Source organism: Vulpes vulpes, chromosome 8 (genome assembly GCF_048418805.1).
Source record: "Vulpes vulpes isolate BD-2025 chromosome 8, VulVul3, whole genome shotgun sequence".
NCBI classification, from domain to species: Eukaryota; Metazoa; Chordata; class Mammalia; order Carnivora; family Canidae; genus Vulpes; species Vulpes vulpes.
The window spans coordinates 58335144-58355379 of NC_132787.1; the positions used below are offsets into that span (position 1 = coordinate 58335144).

The following is a 20236-nucleotide window of genomic DNA, read 5'->3' on the forward strand; positions in this document are numbered from 1 at the left end:
GCCAGGCATTGTTCAAAGTACTTGCTGCAAATATGTTAACACATCATATTTTTATCTGGATTGTTCTAAGATAAGCAATAGTCTAGGTAAGAAAAGAAATGCTCAAAGGGTCCTCTAATCTGAGGTGTGTTTCCTCATGGGAAATACCATTCTCAGCAATAGCTACAATGTGTAGAAAGTAGGTCTGAGGGACCTCTGGGTGGTTCAGTGGTTGGGCATCTGCCTTTGGCTCATGGCATGATCCCAGGGTCCTGGGATCAAGTTCCACATCAGCCTCCCTGCATGGAACCTGCTTCTCCCTCTGCCTGTGTCTCTGCCTTTCTCTGTGTCTCCCATGAATAAATAAATAAAATCTTAAAAAAAAAAAAAAAAAGAAAGAAAGAAAGAAAGAAAGAAAGAAATAAAGAAAGTAGGTCTGAAAATACATGCATCTCAATGTTTATAGCAGCATTATCTACATTAGCCAAACTATGGAAGCAGGCAGGTATCCACTGACTGACGAATGGATAAAGATGTGAGATACACACACACACACAGACACACAATGGAGTCTTACTTAGCCATAAAATAGGATGGACATGGACAGAGCCAGAAAGCATATGCTAAAGCAAAATAAGTCAGAGAAAGACAAATACCATACGATGTCATTTCCTATGTGGAATTTTTTTTTTTTTAATTTATGATAGGCACACAGTGAGAGAGACAGAGAGGCAGAGACACAGGCAGAGGGAGAAGCAGGCTCCATGCACCAGGAGCCCGACGTGGGATTCGATCCTGGGTCTCCAGGATCGTGCCCTGGGCCAAAGGCAGGTGCTAAACCGCTGCGCCACCCAGGGATCCCCTCCTATTTGGAATTTAAGAAAGAAAACAAATGAGCAAAGAAAAAAAAAGAGGGAGACAAACAAGAAACAGACTCAACTGCAGAGAACACAAGGACAGTCAACAGAGGGAAGGGCGGGGTGAAACAGATGATGGGGATTTCCAAGGGAACCTGCTGTGACGAGCACTGGGAGATGTAAAAAAAAAAAAGTGTTGAATCGCTGTATTGTACACCTGAAACTGATATAACACTATATGTTAACTCTGGTGGAATTACAATTTTAAATTTAAAAATTAAAAAAAAAGAAAGCAGTTCAGAAACAAAGAGGTGGTGCTGATCCATACTCGAATTCACAGAAGGGAGCAATGAAACCTAATCAGTATTATTCATAGCAACCTGTAGCCTCAGTGAGCACTTGGACCTTCTCATCTTCTCTGCCCTCCTTCCACCCCTCACAATGTTCCCAGGGCCCACCCCACCCTCATGCACACACACACACACACACACACACACACACACACGCTTTTCTCCCCGGAGTCCAAATACTCTCCATCATGTCTCTGCTATTACCAGTTACCACGCACACACTCACCCACATATTCTTGTCTAATGACCACATCCATCAGCAGATGGGCCTTAAAGCCACAATCAGAAACCACCACCCGCGCTCTTTCGGAGTGAGGCCAACATCGCAAAGAGACCATTATCTTCTTCAACACTACCTCCCGGAAAGAACAAGTGCCACAGATGGCTACATTTTCCCCCCTCTCAATATCATTATGATAAGAAAAGTGACAAAAATGCACTAGGGGACTGAAATTTTTGAAGTTGCAGAAAGTGAAGGTTTCAAAAATGATTTTATGTCAATGGCATTATAATGTAATGCTCCGGAAACCAAAAATACCCCCAATAAATTATCTCATCACAATACCTTGTGCTGTGAAGTCATGGTAAGTATGACGCTGATGTTTTCAGTAGGAAAAATGGGCAACAGAACAATTAGGTGAATCATCCAAGGACATGTAGGATAATAGCAAAACCAGGATGAGAATGGGAGTCACCAGACTTCAAGGCCAGAGATTCCCTCAGAGAAAGGAAAAAAAAAAAAAAAAAAAAACGGGAAAAATCAAAGATGACTTTATTGTCATTACTGTTGGGTCTTTTCTGCACCACTTCCGACTCAGTTATATAATTGACTCAACCAGTAGCATTACATGAGCACAACAGGAACTACAGGACCAAGCGCCCAGGGCCCAGCACAAATTGGGTATTCAATAAATATTTGTTGGGTGACTTACCAATACCACTTTTTTAAAATTTAAAATATTTAGTTATTGGGGCACCTGAGTGGCTCAGTGGGCTAAGAGTCTGCCTTTGGCTCAGGTCATGATCCTGGGGTCCTGGGATCAAGCCCTGAGTTGGGCTCCCTGCTCATGGGAGAGCCTGCTGCTCCCCCCAGCTAGTGCTCACATACACATGTGCTCTCTGTCAAATAAATAAAATCTTTAAAAAATATATTCAGTTATTGCCTCTGAATTAGTGATGTCTCTAGTCCAGCTTCTTCCTGACTCTAATTCATCCACATAATGCCATCAGATTGGTCTCCCTGAGATGCTCCTCATGAAGCTCTTCTGGCCAAAACCTATTAATGAGTAAGTGACAAATGCCCTAACATTCCGGATCTCCACTGTACGATCCAACTGCCACCCAATCTGCATTCAAGCTTTCTGTCCTAGCCTACTTAAATCCCCAAATGTGACTTTTTATCACATGGTATAAAAAGTACATGGAATCTCTATTCCTCAGAACCTCAGCTCTAGTAAACTTACAGCAAATCAAAACCTCTCCAAACTTCATGTTTTCTTTCAGTGAGATTGAATGCTAGTAGTCCACCTCTTGATCTAATTCATTGGGATCTAATTAACCTATTCGGGATGTCAAATGGGATGTTTCTTCACCCAACCATAAACTGTACAGCCCCTTACAAATGGTATCTATCAGTGCTTCCCAAACTTTTCTGATCCCACAGCCTGGGGGAGACCCAGTGCCACATCTCTAGCAAGTTCTCATGAGTGAAAGGCTGCTGGTCTGGACCACACTTTGTGTGGGCAAGGGTACAGGCCACTCTCTCTTCTACATGTTTTTTCCAATTTTATGGTTTTCCATCTGAAACGACCTTCCCATTTCTCTTTAAACCCAAGCTCCAAAGTTCAGCTTAAGCTCAGTCCCTCTGAAATCTTCAACAAGCCATTCCTGACGACACCAATGGCTCCTTTCTTAATTTACAAAGCATCCATTGGGTGGCTGCACTATTTACAGGGGAACTATTATTCTGCACATTGTAGATATAGTGAAATTCTAATTTGTTAATGATTTCTCATATCTTGAAGGAAAGAAACCCTAACTTACATTTCTCTATCCTTCCAAGTTAACCCAACATACCACTGTATACATAACAGCCTAGGATACATTTTGTTAACTACTTCCTTACAGAATGGTGTAGGGGGAAAAATAGATGATGATGGATGACAACCTAGTAATTCCAGGACCTAATCCTGGTTCCAACCACTAATTAAGACTTTGGACAAATTAAGCATTTGGGTAAACAGTGATTTAATCTGCATCTGTTTTTCCCTCCCTCTCAATCTTTTCTCTCAAATAAAATGGGAATACCACCACCTGACCATCTTCCTTCTGTTACTTCTGCTTCATTCTTAAAAAATTGTAGTGAGTACCAACACTTTACAACACATTATATTATGAGCCTCAGGTGATAACAAGGATGGATAAGAAACAATTACTTCCTTCTAGGCAAATACATTCAACTGAGGACAACAAATATGCACAAAGCTGCAAACACAAGGCCGATTTTGACAAACGCGGTATTAGCCATGGTAGAAATGAGGTTAATGAGAACACAAAGAAAGTGAATGGGAATTCCAACTGGGAGAATAAAGAAAAGCTTGCTTGACACCCGAGCTAGGAAGTAAAAGACTTGTAAGGGGTTATTAGGCCAAAAAACCCCCCAAAAACAAAAAAGACAATCGGAGTCAGGAAAGCAAAGAATGTATTTTTAGTGTTCTCTGAAGAAGTATTACAGGGCTCACTCAGTTTTTCCCAAATTTCAGACATCTGGTTACCCCCTTGCAAGAGTTTTATGTACCCATTTTCTATTTTCTATTATTTACTTAACAGTCTTTTAATTTTATTTAAATTCCAGTTAGTTGGGGCACCTGGGTAGCTCAATTGTAGCTGTCTTTGGCTCAGGGCATGATCCCAGGGTCCTGGGATAGAGTCCCACATTGGGCTCCCTGCTCAGCGGGAAATCTGCTTCTCCCTCTCCCCCATTTGTGTTCTTCTCTCTCAAATAAATAAATAAAATCTTTAAAAAAAATAAATTCCAGTCAGTTAACATACAGTGTAATATTAGTTTCAGGTGTATAATATAGGGATTCTACATTTCCATACATTACTCAGTACTTACCCTGACAAGTGCACTCCTTAATCCCCATCATCTATTTCACCCATCCCCCATCCTCTCCCCTCCTCTCTCGCTTGCTCTCTCTCTCTCTCACACAAATAAACCATCAGTGTGTTCCTTAGAGTTTAGAGTCTCTTTCTTGGTTTGCCTCTCTTTTTTTTCCCTTTGCTCATTTGTTTTGTTTCTTAAATTTCACATGAGTGAAATTATATGGTATTTGTCTTTCTCTTACTGATTTATTTTGCTTAACATACTCTCCAGCTCCATTCATGTCATTGCAAATTATTAGATTTCATTTTTATGGGTAATATTCCATTGTGTGTATACACACACACCACATCTTCTTTATACAGTCATCAATTGATGGACACTTGGTTGTTTCTATGATTTGGCTAATGTAGATAACGCTGCTATAAACACTGGGGGGCTGTGTCCTTTTGAATTAGCATGTTTGTATCCTTCAGGCAAATACCTGGTAGTGCGATTGCTGGATTGTAGGGTAGTTCCAATTTCAAAATTTTGAGGAAACTCCATACTGTTCTCCAGAATGGCTACACCAGTAGCATTCCCACCAACAGTGCAAGAGGGTTCCCCTTTCTCCATATCCCTGCCAACACCTGTTATTACTTGTGTTGTTGATTTTAGCTATTCTGACAGGTGTGAGGTAGTATCTCATTGTGGTTTTGATTTGCATTTCCCTGATGAGCAGTGATATTGAACATCTTTTCATGTGTCTGTTGGCCATCTGTAAGTTTTCTTTGGAAAAATGTCTATTCATGTCTTCTGCCCATTTTTTTTAATGATTTTATTTATTTATTCATGAGAGACACACAGAGAGAAAGAGGCAGAGACACAGAGGGAGAAGCCAACCCCATGCATGGAGCCCGACGTGGGACTCGATCCTGGGTCTCCAGGATCACGCCTGGGCCAAAGGCGCTAAACTGCTGAGCCACACAGGCTGCAATTTTGCCCATTTTTTAATTGGATTATTCATTTTCGGGGTGTTGAGTTTTAGAAGTTTTTTATATATTTTGGATACTAAGCCTTTATCAGATATGTCATTTATAAATTCAATTAAAAATTTTTAACTTAAGCAAATTTGCAGGGAAATACAATTTTATACCAATAGAGATATGACCAGTCAAACAGAACTACAAATATAAACACCATGTCATAATCCCAAGTGTTGCCTAGTATGTTTTTATGTAAGGTAGGACACAAGAGGGGCACCTGGGTGGCTCAGTCAGTTAAGCATCTGCCTTTGGCTCGGGTCATTTCAGGGTCCTGGGATTGAGCCCCACATGGGGCTCCCTGCTCAGCAGGGAGCCTGTTTCTCCTTCTCCCTCTGCCATTCCCCCCACTTGTGCTCTCTGGCTCTCTTGCGCTCTCTCTCGCTTGCTCTCTCTCTCTCTCTCACAAATAAATAATCTTTAAAAAAAAAAAAAGGTGAGCCACAGGAGATATTTTCAAGCAAGATCTGGGGGGAGGAGTGAAAGCAAAGGAGCAGCCATTCTTGCTTTTTATGCTCAGAAGGTTGGGGCAGGTGCTTCTGTGCCTCCCATACACTGCCACTTCTTTGTTGGTTCACTTTGTTGGTGGAACAGGGCAGCTGAGCCTGCAGTTGAGCCACAATCCCCTGGACCCTCCCTCAGCATCTCTGACTCCTGGGCTAGGTGTGCATTGAGTTCCACAATGAAAGGCAGGTGCTTCATCAAGGCTGAAGGCAGTGAGAATGACACAGTTTCCAGTCAATTCTGATGGCTTCCAGGTCAGTTTCCCTTCCAGACTGCCTTCCCTGCAGACTCAAGCTCTAACATCAGACACAAAGACAGCAACTTCACAGGGACTGTTTAGCCAGCTCCCCCAATTGCATATGGTCAAATTTCTGTAATAATTCATTGACTACATGCATAATAATATATACAAATATATATGATAAACACATTTATATACACCTACATGTGTCCCCATCCCAGGAGTTCTGCTTCCTGCCTCTCTGGCTGAACTGTGACTGACACCACCTTGAACAAACATGATACATTAGCACTTATCAAATCTGGAAGTAGATATACGTATGTTTATGACATTATTTCCTGTATTTTGTTTGAAATGTTTCAGAACTTAAAAAAGAAGTTTTAAATGAAAAGGTATAGTAAATAAATTAAAACCAGAATAAAGTTATTAAATTCCAACAGGGTAATGTTTTCTGCTCAGAAAGCTCAGAAAGGTCTGAGCTTTCTTTAAGCCTTACTTCTAATCCATTCCCTTTGCTCAGACAGAAATATTTGCAAATGTATTGAAAAGTGCTAGCACCAAACAAGACTTTCCTCTTAGATAAAAGGCAGATTAAGGAAGAACTAAAGAGGGAATAACCCTGTCACTTTATTAGCTGATGCAATTTAATACTATTTCCATATACCCCTAAACCTACCACGCAAGCCATTCTTTGGGACATCATGTCATGCAGAAAGACAAAAAATGAGAAATGACGAGAGGGCACTTGTGATGAGCACCGGGTGTTGTGTGTAAGTGATGAATCCCAGAATCCTACTCCAGAAACCAATGCTGCCCTGTAGGTTAACTAACAAAATTTAAATTAAAAAAAAAACAGAGATCCCTGGGTGGCTCAGCAGTTTAACGCCTGCCTTTGGCCCAGAGCATGATCCTGGAGTCCTGGGATCGAGTCCCACATCGGGCTCCCTGCATGGAGCCTTCTTCTCCCTCTGCCTGAGTCTCTGCCTCACTCTGTGTGTGTCTCTCATGAATAAATAAATAAAATCTTTAAAACAAAAAGATTAGATTAGAAATGACTAATGAAATGGAGTAATATAGAATCAAGAAAAAGGTCAGAGAATATCCCTGGAAGGAGGGTAGAGATGTCTTCTTCTTGGACGTTGTGGAAAACTATAATGCTAGGTGAGCATTCAGAACAAAAATTTCAGAATAAAAATTCTGAAGTAAAAGGAAGGGGTATTTAGGAAGTTGACATTTCTATACCACCCATAAAGTTGAAAGAAAGAACATCTGGGGAGAAAGGGAGCAATGGAGTCAAGAGAAATCTGAGCTTAGGAAGTGTAGTCAACACCCAAGTAGGAGAAGACTACCCCCAAGTGCATGGGTTTCAGAGCTGTGAAAAAGAGGAACCAACAAGCCTACATTTGCAACAAGAGAGAACAGAATAAGCAAATTATAGTACAGCCATACGTTGGAACACCACACTACAGCCATTAGAAAATATGTGGTTGTTCATTTATGAGCACAGTAAGGCATTCACAATACCACTGAGAGACAAAAATCAGATTAGGATACAAATTTACACACAAAAAAAGACAAATGTACACATTTGTATAATAAAAAGTCTAGAAGGCAATCCACTGAAATGGGAGCATGTTTCATGTCTGGGTGGTCCAAGTTCTGGTGGGTTTTTTTTCCTTTTTTCTATATTTTCCTTTTTTTGTACAAATCACTGTATATGACTTGATGAGCATCACATGATTCCCATAAGTGCAGATGTCTGTTTCTGCCTGAATATTTGGTTAAGGAAACCAGAGACGAGATTCCTGTGTCTTGGGATTTGCTGGCTCTCCCTCCTAAGGCAGCCTCTGACTGTGTGGATGAATCAAGCTCATATTCTGCAGACCTCAAGGTGACACTGACACAATGCCAACCAACTGCTGGGCATTGGGCAACTTTAAGAAATTCTGAACTTGCAAAACAAATTAATTAGACACTCATGGTCCAGCCATTTCCTAGAGCACAGTAATGACTGAGACCTATCTACAGAGACGCCCTCAGCCATCTCACAGCAGAGGGTCACAGCATTCCAGTCTGGTGGTCTTACTGTCTTCACAATTTTAATGACCTGTGTGTGTGTGTGTGTGTGTGTGTGTGTACTGTCTTATTAAGGTAATACCTTCTGTGTCAGGGCACATGTTAAGCAGCTGTGCTGTGGGTGGCCCTGGCAGGCATGCTGCTGGGATGTGGGCGCTGCAGAGGTGTTGAGCTTTGCTTTCCAAGGCGTATTCCAATTCTTGAGATGCCCGAGGCTCGAGGCTCAGAGGAGCTTCCTTAAAGCTCCTGGAGGCTCCATTTATTTCCATAACCGCCCTAGATGGAAATCTGGTCTGCAACTTCATCTGCTTTACACCAGGGGGCAGTGTCTGTCTATAGACAACAGCTTTCCTGAGGACAGACTGGGGCCAAGTGTAGCTCTGGTCTCTCTGAACTATGGTGCCCCATTCACCTAAAGTGATGGAAGAACACGAGCAAAGGGTCCCCGGTTTATCACCCCAAATCACGGCCACAGTCTGAGGGCAGAGAGTACTACATCTGAGGGTAGGGCAGCATAAAACTTGCTCAAACTAGCTGCAAACCATGGTGGATGCTCTATGTTCTTGGAGTCAGGATAGAGCAGCTCTAACTGATGAAGCCACAAGTTCTCATCCCGGCTGAACGCCTGGTGGTGCTGACAGAGAATCCCTTGAGGCACAAGGACTGGTCCTAATGACTAACACGGAGAGGTCTTCACTAATGTTTCCTGTAGGACCTTGCTTAGGGTGGAGGGGTTGGGACCACCTTAGAGCTATCTCACCAAAGGAAGTCTTTCCACGCATCTCCTGGGGAGATTAAGACACGGAGGCAGATGCAAGCAGGCAGGAGACATTCGTTGTGACAGTGCTCTATATAGAGTTTAGTAAAGCTCCCTGAACAAAACTCCCTCGACCCCAAGCTCCTAACTGTGAAATTCACTGACCGCAATTTCCAAGGCTAACTGGTTAAAGGAACAGCAATGGGAGAGTGGACGGGTATTCCCATACGGTGAATTTTCTTCTAAGTATGGACATCTTCTTTTCTAAACATTTTTGTTTTTCAAAACTTAACAGAGAAGCAAAACAAAATAAAATTCATCAACCCACCCACACAATTAACTGGTTTCTTTTATTATATTTGCTTCCGATTTTTAAAATACAGTATTACGAATACAGAGCAAATCTCGTTGATAGCCTTTCTAGTCCCAACCTGTCCCTTCATCCCCTGGAGGTAACCAACCTTTTGAATTGAGCATGGAGCCTTCCACTCCATGTGTTTATACTTCTACAATGTCCATTTACATTCATAAATCAAATGTGGGATTGTTTCCTATGTTTTTACAAATTTTTATGAAGAGCTAAGTATCACATTGTACACATCACGCTGGCTGTTTTTTTGTTTTGTTTTTCATTTAACATCGTGTTTTAAAAATTCATTCCTGTGGCTATTTATAGATTTGGTTCATTTACTTCAACTGTTATATTCTATCAAATTTCTACCACATTTTAATTATCTGCTCCCTTTTTGAGAGTCATTCAGGTGGCTACTAACTTTTGTTATTACAAATGGTGCTGCAATAAACATCCTGGATGTGCATTATGCACATGTTCAAGAGACAGCGGGATGATGTACACTAGGAGTCCAATGCTGGGTTTTAATTCTGTTAGTGCCAAATTGTTCTCTAAACTGCTAGTCCCCGCTTCTCCTCATCTTCATCACACCTGTACTGTTAGACTATTTAATGTTTGCTAATCTAATAAGTGTGAAATGATATTTCATAGTCCTTTAATACACCTGTCCCAGATGACTACCGAAGGTAAACATCTTTTCACATGTTGACTAATGCACTCTCCTCTTCTGCACACTACCTGGTCAATCATTCGACCTCCTAAAGAAGGTATTTATTGCGTAAATGACTTGAATGCACTGGATCTGATAAATAAGGTTGGGGTTATTAAGAGTTTCTATTAAAATAATGCACATCAGGACACCTGAGGACCATACATACCTCAAGCTCTGGTTCACAGTGACATCACAATTTTGCTGGTGAAACTAATGCTTGTTACGGGTTACAGGTTCTTGTTTGCTAATGGATGTTTTAGGCCCTGTGCAAATTATACTACAATCTGTGATTCGTGGTCCCTAGGAAAATGAAGGAGCTGGAGTCTATAGCTTAGAACAAAGAAGTAGGATCCATGTTCACTCTGTGTCTAAAGGGATCCAAAAACAAAGAATTGTATTCCAACACTCCTCCTCCAGACAGCCTGGCAAACAAACACACACATACACAAACATCAAATAATGATGATGGTGTCAACCCTGAATCACTGTCAGGAAATAGAAACAAAGTACACAGAATAATTCATATTTAAATACCACAAATAGCTCTTACCCAAGGGAAGGCACACATTTCTGGAGAGTGAGAATTTCACTAACTGCAAAACTGTAAACGCTACCGCTTGTTCATAAGACTATTTTTACATAAGGCACTTATTTTTTCCTTTAGATTTTTGCTTATGTACTTTCAAACCACATTATCACTATTATCAGAGGCATCTGCATCACATAAAGAGACCTCTACAAAATCTACATCTGTTCCTCATGTATCTGAAAGCTGACCACTATAGAGATTTCAAAGATTGTGTTTACAAAGAGTGTGAATGTTAAGTCTCCTAGCTGAAGGAAACTGGATATTGAGGTAACTTTTGATGAGCTCCAAGATGGTATCAATAATCCGTGAAAACAGTTAACCTAAAGACCCTGAGAGTTGGCTTTGTAATGTGGTTTTGTGCTTTTGATTTTTTATTTTTATTTTTTGAAGATTTTATTTGTTCATGAGAGACACAGAGAAAGGCAGAGACACAGGCAGAGGGAGAAGCAGGCTCCTCAAGGGGATACCAATGCAGGACTCGATCCTGGACCCTCAGATCACACCCTGAGCCCAAGGCAGGTGCACAACCACTGAGCCACTCAGGCGTCCTCAGGTTTTGTTCTTTTAGTTTGAACTTGGGATATGTCTGAAGTAAAGGCAGTTAAAACCTTTAATTAAAAATAATAATGGCCCCAGAAGGAAATAAAGGAAAGGATATAAAACCTGCTATCTCTGTCTCTCTAGTTTTGTGTTTCTCAGCTGGGGTTAGTCATTACCAAACCACAGATGCAGAAAAGGCTCCTGCTGTAGCAGAGGCTCCCTGTCTGGCTGACCCCTCTCTCTGGCAATCCCATCTACAATGTGCAGGGCTCCCTGGCAGGGCTCCCTCTCCCTGGCACTGCTGCTGCGCAGGTGGTCTGTTCGTTCCTTGGGCAACGGTACACCAGGGCTTTGGGTTTCATCTTCAAATTTTTTTAAGTCACCTCTATACCCAATATGGGGCTCGAATTCACAACACCAAGATCAAGGTTCCACCAACTGAGCCAGCAGGCACTCCAGGGCTTTGGGTTTTAAAGCAAACATCAACTTCCACCTGAGCCTACCCTGAATAGGACTTCTTACTTTTTCCTCTGTTGGAAGAAGTAACCTCCACAAAATAATGAAAGCATCGTTTTACAACTGTGTAATAAGGCTCCCAGGACTACCACTCCACAGGCGGAGCCTAGCTGAAACCATCTCCAACAACAGACTTGGTAGAGAGATCTTTGGTGATGTCACTGTCATATCCAGGATAGCTATGGGCGACCTCAGGACCACCTGAGTCATGTATCTCAATGGGGTGGTTAAGTCCTCATAAACAGGTACCACTATGAAGGATTCACTTCTGTCTGGATGGACCCATCTACCCTGTTGGGATAGATAGAGCTACAGGGTGCCTCCCAGCCCACACCTACAAAATAAACATCACTTATTCCCAAAGCTTTTTTTTTTTTTAAGATTTTATCCATTTATTCATGAAAGACACAGAGAGAGAGAGGCAGAGACACCGGCAGAGGGAGAAGCAGGCTCCCTGCGGGGAGCCCGATGCAAGACTCAATTCCAGGACCCCGGGATCATGCCCTGAGCCAAAGGCAGACACTCAACCACTGAGCCACCCAGGTGTCCCCCAACACTCTTAAGATCTGATTCTTTGACTCCTAACCCTGGGAAACTAACAGGGATAGTGGAAGGGGAGGTGGGCGGGGGGCTGGGGTGACTGGGTGATGGGCACTGAGGGGGGCACTTGATGGGATGAGCACTGGGTGATATGCTATATGTTGGCAAATTGAACTCCAATAAAAAAAATAATTTAAAATTTAAAAAAAGATCTAGTTCTTCTTTGATGGCAAAGACTGACCACATGTCAGGCAGGCATCAGTGGACAGTCAGTCACAGGCTTAGAGCTCTTTGCTACTAAACACTAACCAGGGCAGCCGGGGTGGCTCAGCGGTTTAGCACCTGCCTTTAGCCCAGGGTGTGATCCTGGAGGACGGGGGTCGAGTCCTGCGTCGGGCTCCTGGCATGGAGCCTGCTTCTCCCTCTGCCTGTGTCTCTGCCTCTCTCTCTCTCTCTGTCTCTCATGAATAGATAAATAAAAATCTTAAAAAAAAAAAAGATTAAAAAAATAATAAAATAAACACTAACCAACTGGGTCAATCATAAAGAAGAGTAAGCAACGGAAACAACAGGTCCTGAACTCAGATCAGTGGCTCTTCCAAGGCGGCACTCCCTCAAGATAAACTTCTCTGTGCGTGGATACCTGTCTAGGCCTGTAAGAAGATAATGACAGCAGGTGGAGTACAGGGATGGGAGGTGGCACTGTTCAGAAAAGGAGTCATATTTCTGGGATGCTTGGTTAGAAGAGGAAAGAAAAAGAATTTTCCCAAAGAAAACGTATTATAAATGAACATCAGGCATCACGGATACAATTCTGTCACTCTTTTGTGACTTAGGAAATACTTTTTCCCCACATGAAAATTACATTTAAAGCTGAAACAACGAACATAAAGGAACTTCAGAATATGCAAATTTGTGAACTAACAACTGGCTTTGCTAGAAAAAGGACTGACAACCTCTATCAGTCCATCATTCGAATAGCTTTTCTGGCTGGTGACAAAATCGGCTGAACTTGCAAATATTTTAGTGGAAAAAGTAATCAGTAAGACAGCCTGTACATTTCCCCACCCCCATCTTCCTGTTGAGCAGTTGCCTTACGTGAGATTTAAGCAACTGGTTGGAGTGGCGGTTAGACTCATGACTTCCCTATACTTTCCCCAGGATAATTATCATTGCAGGTTCATTGTACTCGTTTAACTGCCTGCCTGCCTCCTCCCCCCCCAACCCCCCAGAAGATAAGCTTCAAGAGAAAGGGGCTTTGCTTTGTCCACCACTGTAGCCCCTGCTAAGCACATAGTAGGCACTCACTAAACAGGTGTTGAATGAAGGGGTGGTACAAGGACTCACTCACAGTAGATACCAGTAAAGAATGGGTGAATGAAACGCCTTTACAGTATCGGGAGAAGTAACTGATGCTCAGTGGCCCATTCAAGCTGGCAAAGGAGGAGTAACTCCTGCCTGGCAAAGTCTATCTATCGTGACCTTGAGCATTCTAAAACCTACATTTTTAAGCTGGGGTGGGCAAGCAGTCTGAGAATTCTGTGCAACCAAGACACGATTCTATTTTACAAGCCCACGTCGTAGACGGCCTTATTCGGCTTGTAAAAGTCTCGGCCCGAGGCTGGCCTCTGGGCAGAATGACCCAGCAGAACTTCCACCCGAGGGAAATAAAGCCTCTTCACGGAAAGCATCTGGAACAGGAAGCCCCCTGGAATCCAGGAAAAGACGGTGAGCAGAGCCCCAGACGTGAGGGAGGCCGCTCGGGATGGGGCCGGGCTCTCCCAGGGCCCCGGATTCCAAGGTGACCGGAGCCACAGGTGAGGACAACCCCCTGGCGCACTCCCCGCGTCTCGCAGGTAACCGGGGAAATGGGCTCCGTTTGTCCTCCGGCTACGAGGCTGAAGCACGGCTCCCCCGCTCCTTCCCCCGCGCGGGGTGGCGGGGTGGCGGGGTGGCGGGGTGGGGGCCCCGGGCGGAACCGCCCAAGGGGGCAGGCTCGCAGGCCAGGCCCGCCGGCGACCTCGGCTCGCTGCGGCCCCCGGGGCGCTCGCGCGGGGGGCGGGGGGCTGGGGCCCCCGGGGTTTGCGCGCCTGCGGCGGGGGTCCGCGGGGGCGGGGGCGGGGGCGGGGGCGGGGCACTCACCTGCAGCAGCACCGCCAGCAGGAAGCACAAGTACATCTGGTAGATGCCCATCTCCCCCACCGCCTGGAACGCCTCCTCCACCTCCATGGCTGGAGGCCCCGGCTCGGCCCCGGCTCGGCCCCGGCTCGGCCCCGGCGGCGCGGCGCGGAGCGGGCGCGGGCGCGGGCGCGGCGGCGGGGGCCGGGGCGGGGAGGGGCGGGGAGGGGCGAGCGCGGAGCCGGAGCGAGCGCGGGAAGGGGAAGGGGCGGGGGCGGGCGCGGGCGCGGGGGCGGGGCGCTGCCGCCGCCGCCCGGACCGCGGGGCTTCCCGGCGGGGCCGTGGGTCCGGGCGAGGCCAGCGGGAGTGCGCTGGGGCTGCGGCATCCCGCGGATGGAGACCCCGGCCCTGCTTGGGGCGGGGCGCAAGGCGGGGCGACCTGGCGGCGGTTCGGCGTGGGGGGCCGTGCTAGAGCCTCGGGAGGAGAGCGCTGGCCCGCGTTCCTGCGCCGCCCTCGCGGTGCTAGCTCGGTGGGGGTCACGGGTCAGAAGTCCTCGCAAAGCCGCCAGATTCAGTTGCGAGGAGAAGTCTGCCCGGGGGCAAAGGAACTGCGGGAGAGCGCGGGTGGAGGCGGGGCAGGAGGGGGCGCCGCGCGGGGTGCAGGACCCGGCATCTGCCGGGCAGGAGGGGGGGAGGGGGGCCGCGCCCAGGAACGGGTCCCCTCGTTCCGCGCCTCCCGAGCCGCCCAGTGTTGCCCGGTCCAGGCCCTGACGACGGGACCAAGAATGTTTTGTTCAGGCTCTCACATCTAGGAGACCGAGGCAGGCCCACGGTTTTCTTTTCTTCCCACCTGCCTGCCCCCGTCTGCGTCTGGCCGTAAGCTCACAGCGCTTCGCAGGGGGTGCACGTGTGGTGAAACCCTCCTTTAAGCCGTCTGGATTGGCTTCCTTTGCAGGGTGATCCCCTTCATTATGGAGATAGATTGCACACATTTTTATGACTTTCCGTTCTTAAATTACTTTTTTTGGTTTGTGATAAACTTGTTCATCTTGTTCTCTTAGGGTTTATAAAATCATGCTCTCTCTCTGTTTATGCCGTATTTTTCATTGTTAATATTGTTTATTCTTCACTCGTACCAGTCGTGCTAGAGGTTTCTCTTTTTTTCTTAAAGACCCATTTTTATTTTGTGGTTTTTCTCCTGTGTTTCTTTGCTTTCTATGTTATGGATTATGTGAATTCCTCCTTACTTTTATTACTGTGTGATTGTTTTATTAGCTACATGACTTGAAAGTTTAGCTTAATTGCTTTTCATTCTACTTTTTAAAGAATAATTACATTTCAGGCTATGCATTTCTCCTTGCTCTGTCCTACAACTTTGGTCATGTGGCTTTTGTTGCCTTTAGTTTGAAATATTCCATGACATAATGTCCTCTTTAAACCAATGAACTGTTTGTTAAGGCTTGCTTGCTTGCTTGCTTGCTTTCCTCTTCTCTCTTTTCTTTCTTTCTTTTTCCAAGTTAAATGTTATTGCTGTTTTTAACCATCCTTTTATTTTTGAATGGTACTTTAAATATTTAAATGTTTTGGGAACAGAGATGATATTAAATCTTGGATATTTGAGGTTTCTTGGGACCAAGTATGCGGTCATTTTAGAAAAATGGACTGAATGTATAGCAAATATTCTCCATTTGTTTGGGTGTAAGGTTCTCTATATATTAGATCAAGCTTGTTAATTGTATTCAAGTAATGTTTGTTTCCACTGGATATATCAGTTTTTAATAATTGTGTCAAAATCTTCCAAAATGTTTATCATTATGCAGTTTTTATCACGTTCTTTTTATTTTTGTAGGTTTGTAAAATTACCAATTGAATCATTTCTTTTATCATGATCAAATACTTCTTTTCCCTTTTAATGCTTTTTGTCTTGATTTTTATTTTGTCTAATGTTAATATTGCTGCATCAGAGATTCTTTTGGTATTATTTTCCTTGTAATCTTTATTTTCATACCTTTGTGTTCATTATGTTCTAGGCATAGTTATGGAAGGAGGATCTTTTTGTCCATCCAATTTGATAGTCTTTATCTTTTAACATGTGAATTAAATCCATTTATATTTATTGTGAGTGATATATTTAGAATTATTTCTACCATTTCATTTTGTTTTCTGTTTGCCATCTTTTTCCTTCTTTTCCTTTTTGGCCATCTGTTGGGCTCCAAAAGCCATTTTTATCCTGCCCTTCTCTTTTTGGTCTTTTGGGGACCTACAGATTGCATTATTATTATTATTATTAATTATTATTTTGGTAGTTACTCTTATATTATTAGCATCTACATAACTACACACTCTTCTCTAATGTTCATATGTACTTAATACACCTATTCTCTTTTCAAACTTATAGGAACCTACCTACACAAGATTCTGAAGGTATACAGAACAAGTTTCCCCAAAATGTGTCACTTCAGCATGTTGACTATTTTTAGCAGAAGGCCATAGAGGTACAGCGGACTCAAGAAACATTTTTTTCTCCTTAAGTTACCTAAAAGAATTTAGATAGGAGGCCTAACCCAGAAAGAGAATGATTACTAAGAGATAACTTTTTTTTATCTGAAAGACTTATCTGAATGGCAAGACAAACGTAATTACCAACTATCTGCTCTTCTTACTGTCCTATGAATCACCCTTCACCTTTTACTCCAAGCCCCTATTCCATTCCTTATTTCAGGATAGCATATAGGCCTCAAGTGCCCCACTTGTCCTTGGATATCATATTCCCTGTATGCATGAAATTAAATGTTTTTCTCCTGTTAATGTAGCTTTGTTATTATTAAACGAGCCAAAGAACCTCAAATGGTAAGAGGAAAATGTTTTCTCCCCAACAATTCTAAGAATGCTTTATCTGAGAAAACATAGGAGGACATAAAGATGTTATATTCCAGAATATTTCATAAGGTGACTCAAGAAATTACTGATGTGGTGCTAAAACATTGGTGGAGGGCAGCCCGGGTGGCTCAGCAGTTTGGCGCCACTTTTGGTCCAGGGCGGGATCCTGGAGACCCGGGATCGAGTCCCACGTCGGGCTCCCTGCATGGAGCCTGCTTCTCCCTCTGCCTGTGTCTCTGCCTCTCTCTCTCTCTATATATATATCTAATAAATAAATAAATAATTTTTTAAAAAATAAAAAATAAATAAAACATTGGTGGAGAAAATTCATGTGAAATGTTTTATTTAAAAAACTTAACTGTTGGGATGCCTGGGTGGCTCAGTTGTTGAGCATCTGCCTTTGGCTCAGGGCATGATCCCAATTCAGGGATCAAGTCCCACATCAGGCTCCCTGCATGGAGCCTGCTTCTCCCTCTGCCTGGGTCTCTGCCTCTCTCTGTGTCTCTCATGAATAAATAAATAAAATCTTAAAAAAAAAAAAAAAAAAGCTTAACTGTTGTTAAGAAAAATTAACCTGCACTTGGAAATAATAAGAAAGCAAGAGGAGGACTATGTATCCTTTCAATGTAGTAATGAAGCATTGTTTAACAGGCCCACCCTAGGATTATTTGATTTTTTTAAAAGATTTTATTTATTCATGAAAGACACAAAGAGGCAGAGACACAAGCAGAGGGAGAAGCAGACTCCCTGTGGGGAGCCCAATGCTGGACTGTATCCGGTACCCCAGGATCAGGCCCTGAGCAGAAGGTAGACACGGAAGGCAGATACTCAATTACTGAGCGACCCAGGTATCCCAGGATTAGTTAATTCTGTAAGAGAATTTATCTCCATTTAACTTTGTATTTACTACAAGTTGGATTCTAGATACTGTGCAGCTCCATATAAGTTTGTAGATTTCTGTTCAGTGGAGATGTAAATGATTATGTTCGATAGAAAAGATAATCTATTATTTCATTACCCTATAAAAACATTCATTTGTTTTGTACAAATCTAGAAATCCTATTTTAACATGCTTTTTTTTTTTTTCCTAGAAATTACCAGTTTCTCAACTGCTCTTGGCACCAGCTTTACCATAATACTGGTTCTTTCATCAATTAAAATCTTTGACATGGGTTCATTCTCTATTGGTAAGGGAGTCATATTTTTAACTCTTGAAAATTTTCTTTGACATCATGATGTATGGGGAATGAAAACATTATATATTCGTATGATATATGGCTAAATTAATAAATTGTTGAGTAGAAATTTGGGTATTTCATCTTACTTCCTAAAAATTTATATATTAATTCATCTTACATCAGACATATATGCTAAAAGCAGTTGGCTAGTATGAGAGCGGAAAGTGCAACCTGTGGATTGTCAGAAATGAGGCCTGATGGGTTGATAGAGGCCAGGTATGCATGCAGTGCTAAGGAGCTTAAACTTTCTCCCACAAGGAATGGGGAACCACTGAAGTGTTTTAAGCTGGAGTGGTATGATTTTTAAAAGATGATTTGACAGCAGTGTTAAGAGCATGTAATACCAGTTGAAACACTGCTGTAATGATCCAGGCAAAAACCAATGAGGACCTGAGGGCTCAAGCCGGAACAGTAATAATAGAAATGGAGAAGTGAAGTCAGATTTAAAGTAAAATTTCAGGGATCCCTGGGTGGCGCAGCAGTTAGGCCCTGCCTTTGGCCCAGGGCGCAATCCTGGACACCCGGGATCGAGTCCCACATCGGGCTCCCGGTGCATGGAGCCTGCTTCTCCCTCTGCCTGTGTCTCTGCCTCTCTCTCTCTCTCTCTGTGACTATCATAAATAAATAATTAAAAAAAAAATTTAAAGTAAAATTTCAAAAATTGATAGTGACTGCATTTTGCACAGGCAAAAGAGAGGGAAATCAGGAATGACGCCTGTATTTCTGACCTTGATGACTGAGAAAACGGAGGTACTATTAACTGAGGTAGGGAACGCGGAGGGTGGGGTAGGTTGGTAGAGGTGGGCTGCAGGGCCTCCGACCGGAATGGTGCTGTTGAGAGGCATTGCTCTTTTAAATGGCCATTGCCCCTTTAAGATCCTGCCCTCCCCCCTTAACCCACCGAGGCCCCTGCTGGATTTCCTTGCCCTAAATTACAGTCCGCGCCGAGCTTCTGGGCATGCGCGGAAGAAAGAGCAGGACTAATTAAAGCTCTCCTGAGGCTCCAGGTATTGCATCTGTGGCTCTTAGCAAAGAGTTCCTTTTTGAGAGCCTGTTTTCCCCATCTGACTGTTTTTTTTTTTTCTCATTTTTCTTTTTCTTAAGCCCTTTCCAACCGTACTTTTATAGTACCTGAATCTGAATCTATCCTTTATCACGCAGGAGTAATGAGCATCTGAGCATCGCGAGGTTTTTTTTTTTTTTTTTTTTTTTTGATAATAAAAATTAAAATAATGTTTAGAATAGGTTATCAAATACATACTTTTTGGGATCTGAGAAGAAAAACGGTAAACTTGATTTGGTAAATTATATAAAGCTCTGAGGTGAATAGAATCAATCATTATAATCTTTTTAAAGTTATTATTCTAAAAGCTGCGCACCTAACCACTGTATCCTGTCTTTTGCTCTGTTGGTAATTTGGTGTCCCAAAAGGCCACTGAAATTTGCAAGGTAACAGGGGTCATGCATGTCCAGTGTTGTTTAAGTCCTCGGGAATCAGTGTTTAGACCCACCTAAATGTACTGAGAATTACTATCTTCTCTAAAAATCTGAAGAACATTTTTCCTTCTGCATAAACCTTCATGCTGTGATAATCCTTCATTGTTAGTACTTCACAGCAACGTACCTTCATAAAGATAACCAAAGGACAAATACCTCTGTCAACATTAAGATGATATAAACACAGCAAATATGATGGGAATAAACGGATCACAAGAAAGCCTCCCTCCTGGGTGGAAGGAGCAAGAGGACTGAGGGAGGAGAAGCAAAAAGCAGATGGAATTGGCAGGGGGATGAACATGTCTCGGTCAACTAGCCTCCCAAACCAACAACTGTCATTTAAAACCATCTTTGAGTGGATGACA

The 20236-nt window shown here is 43.2% G+C and overlaps 1 protein-coding gene and 1 long non-coding RNA gene across 7 annotated transcripts in view; one reads left to right on the forward strand and one right to left on the reverse strand.

Annotated features, from left to right (window-relative positions):
* Window positions 1-14435, reverse strand: part of SLC22A15 (solute carrier family 22 member 15) — a 90073-nt gene extending 75638 nt beyond the window's left edge. For 5 of the 6 annotated variants that reach the window (XR_012003065.1, XR_012003063.1, XR_012003064.1 and 2 more), the window contains exon 1: window positions 14281-14415. Coding sequence is in view for 3 of the 6 variants with exons in the window: in XM_072766799.1 (XP_072622900.1) it covers window positions 14281-14367 (87 nt within the window). In the remaining 3 variants the exon portion in view is untranslated. Of the gene's footprint in view, window positions 1-14280 lie in introns of all 6 variants that reach the window. The other variant, XM_072766800.1, reaches the window with a different exon arrangement.
* A 540-nt stretch (window positions 14436-14975) lies between these two features.
* Window positions 14976-19145, forward strand: LOC140599975 (uncharacterized). The gene is made up of 3 exons (XR_012003066.1): window positions 14976-16751; window positions 18228-18323; window positions 19061-19145. It is a non-coding gene; the product is annotated as an uncharacterized lncRNA (long non-coding RNA).
* Window positions 19146-20236: the final 1091 nt, after the last annotated feature.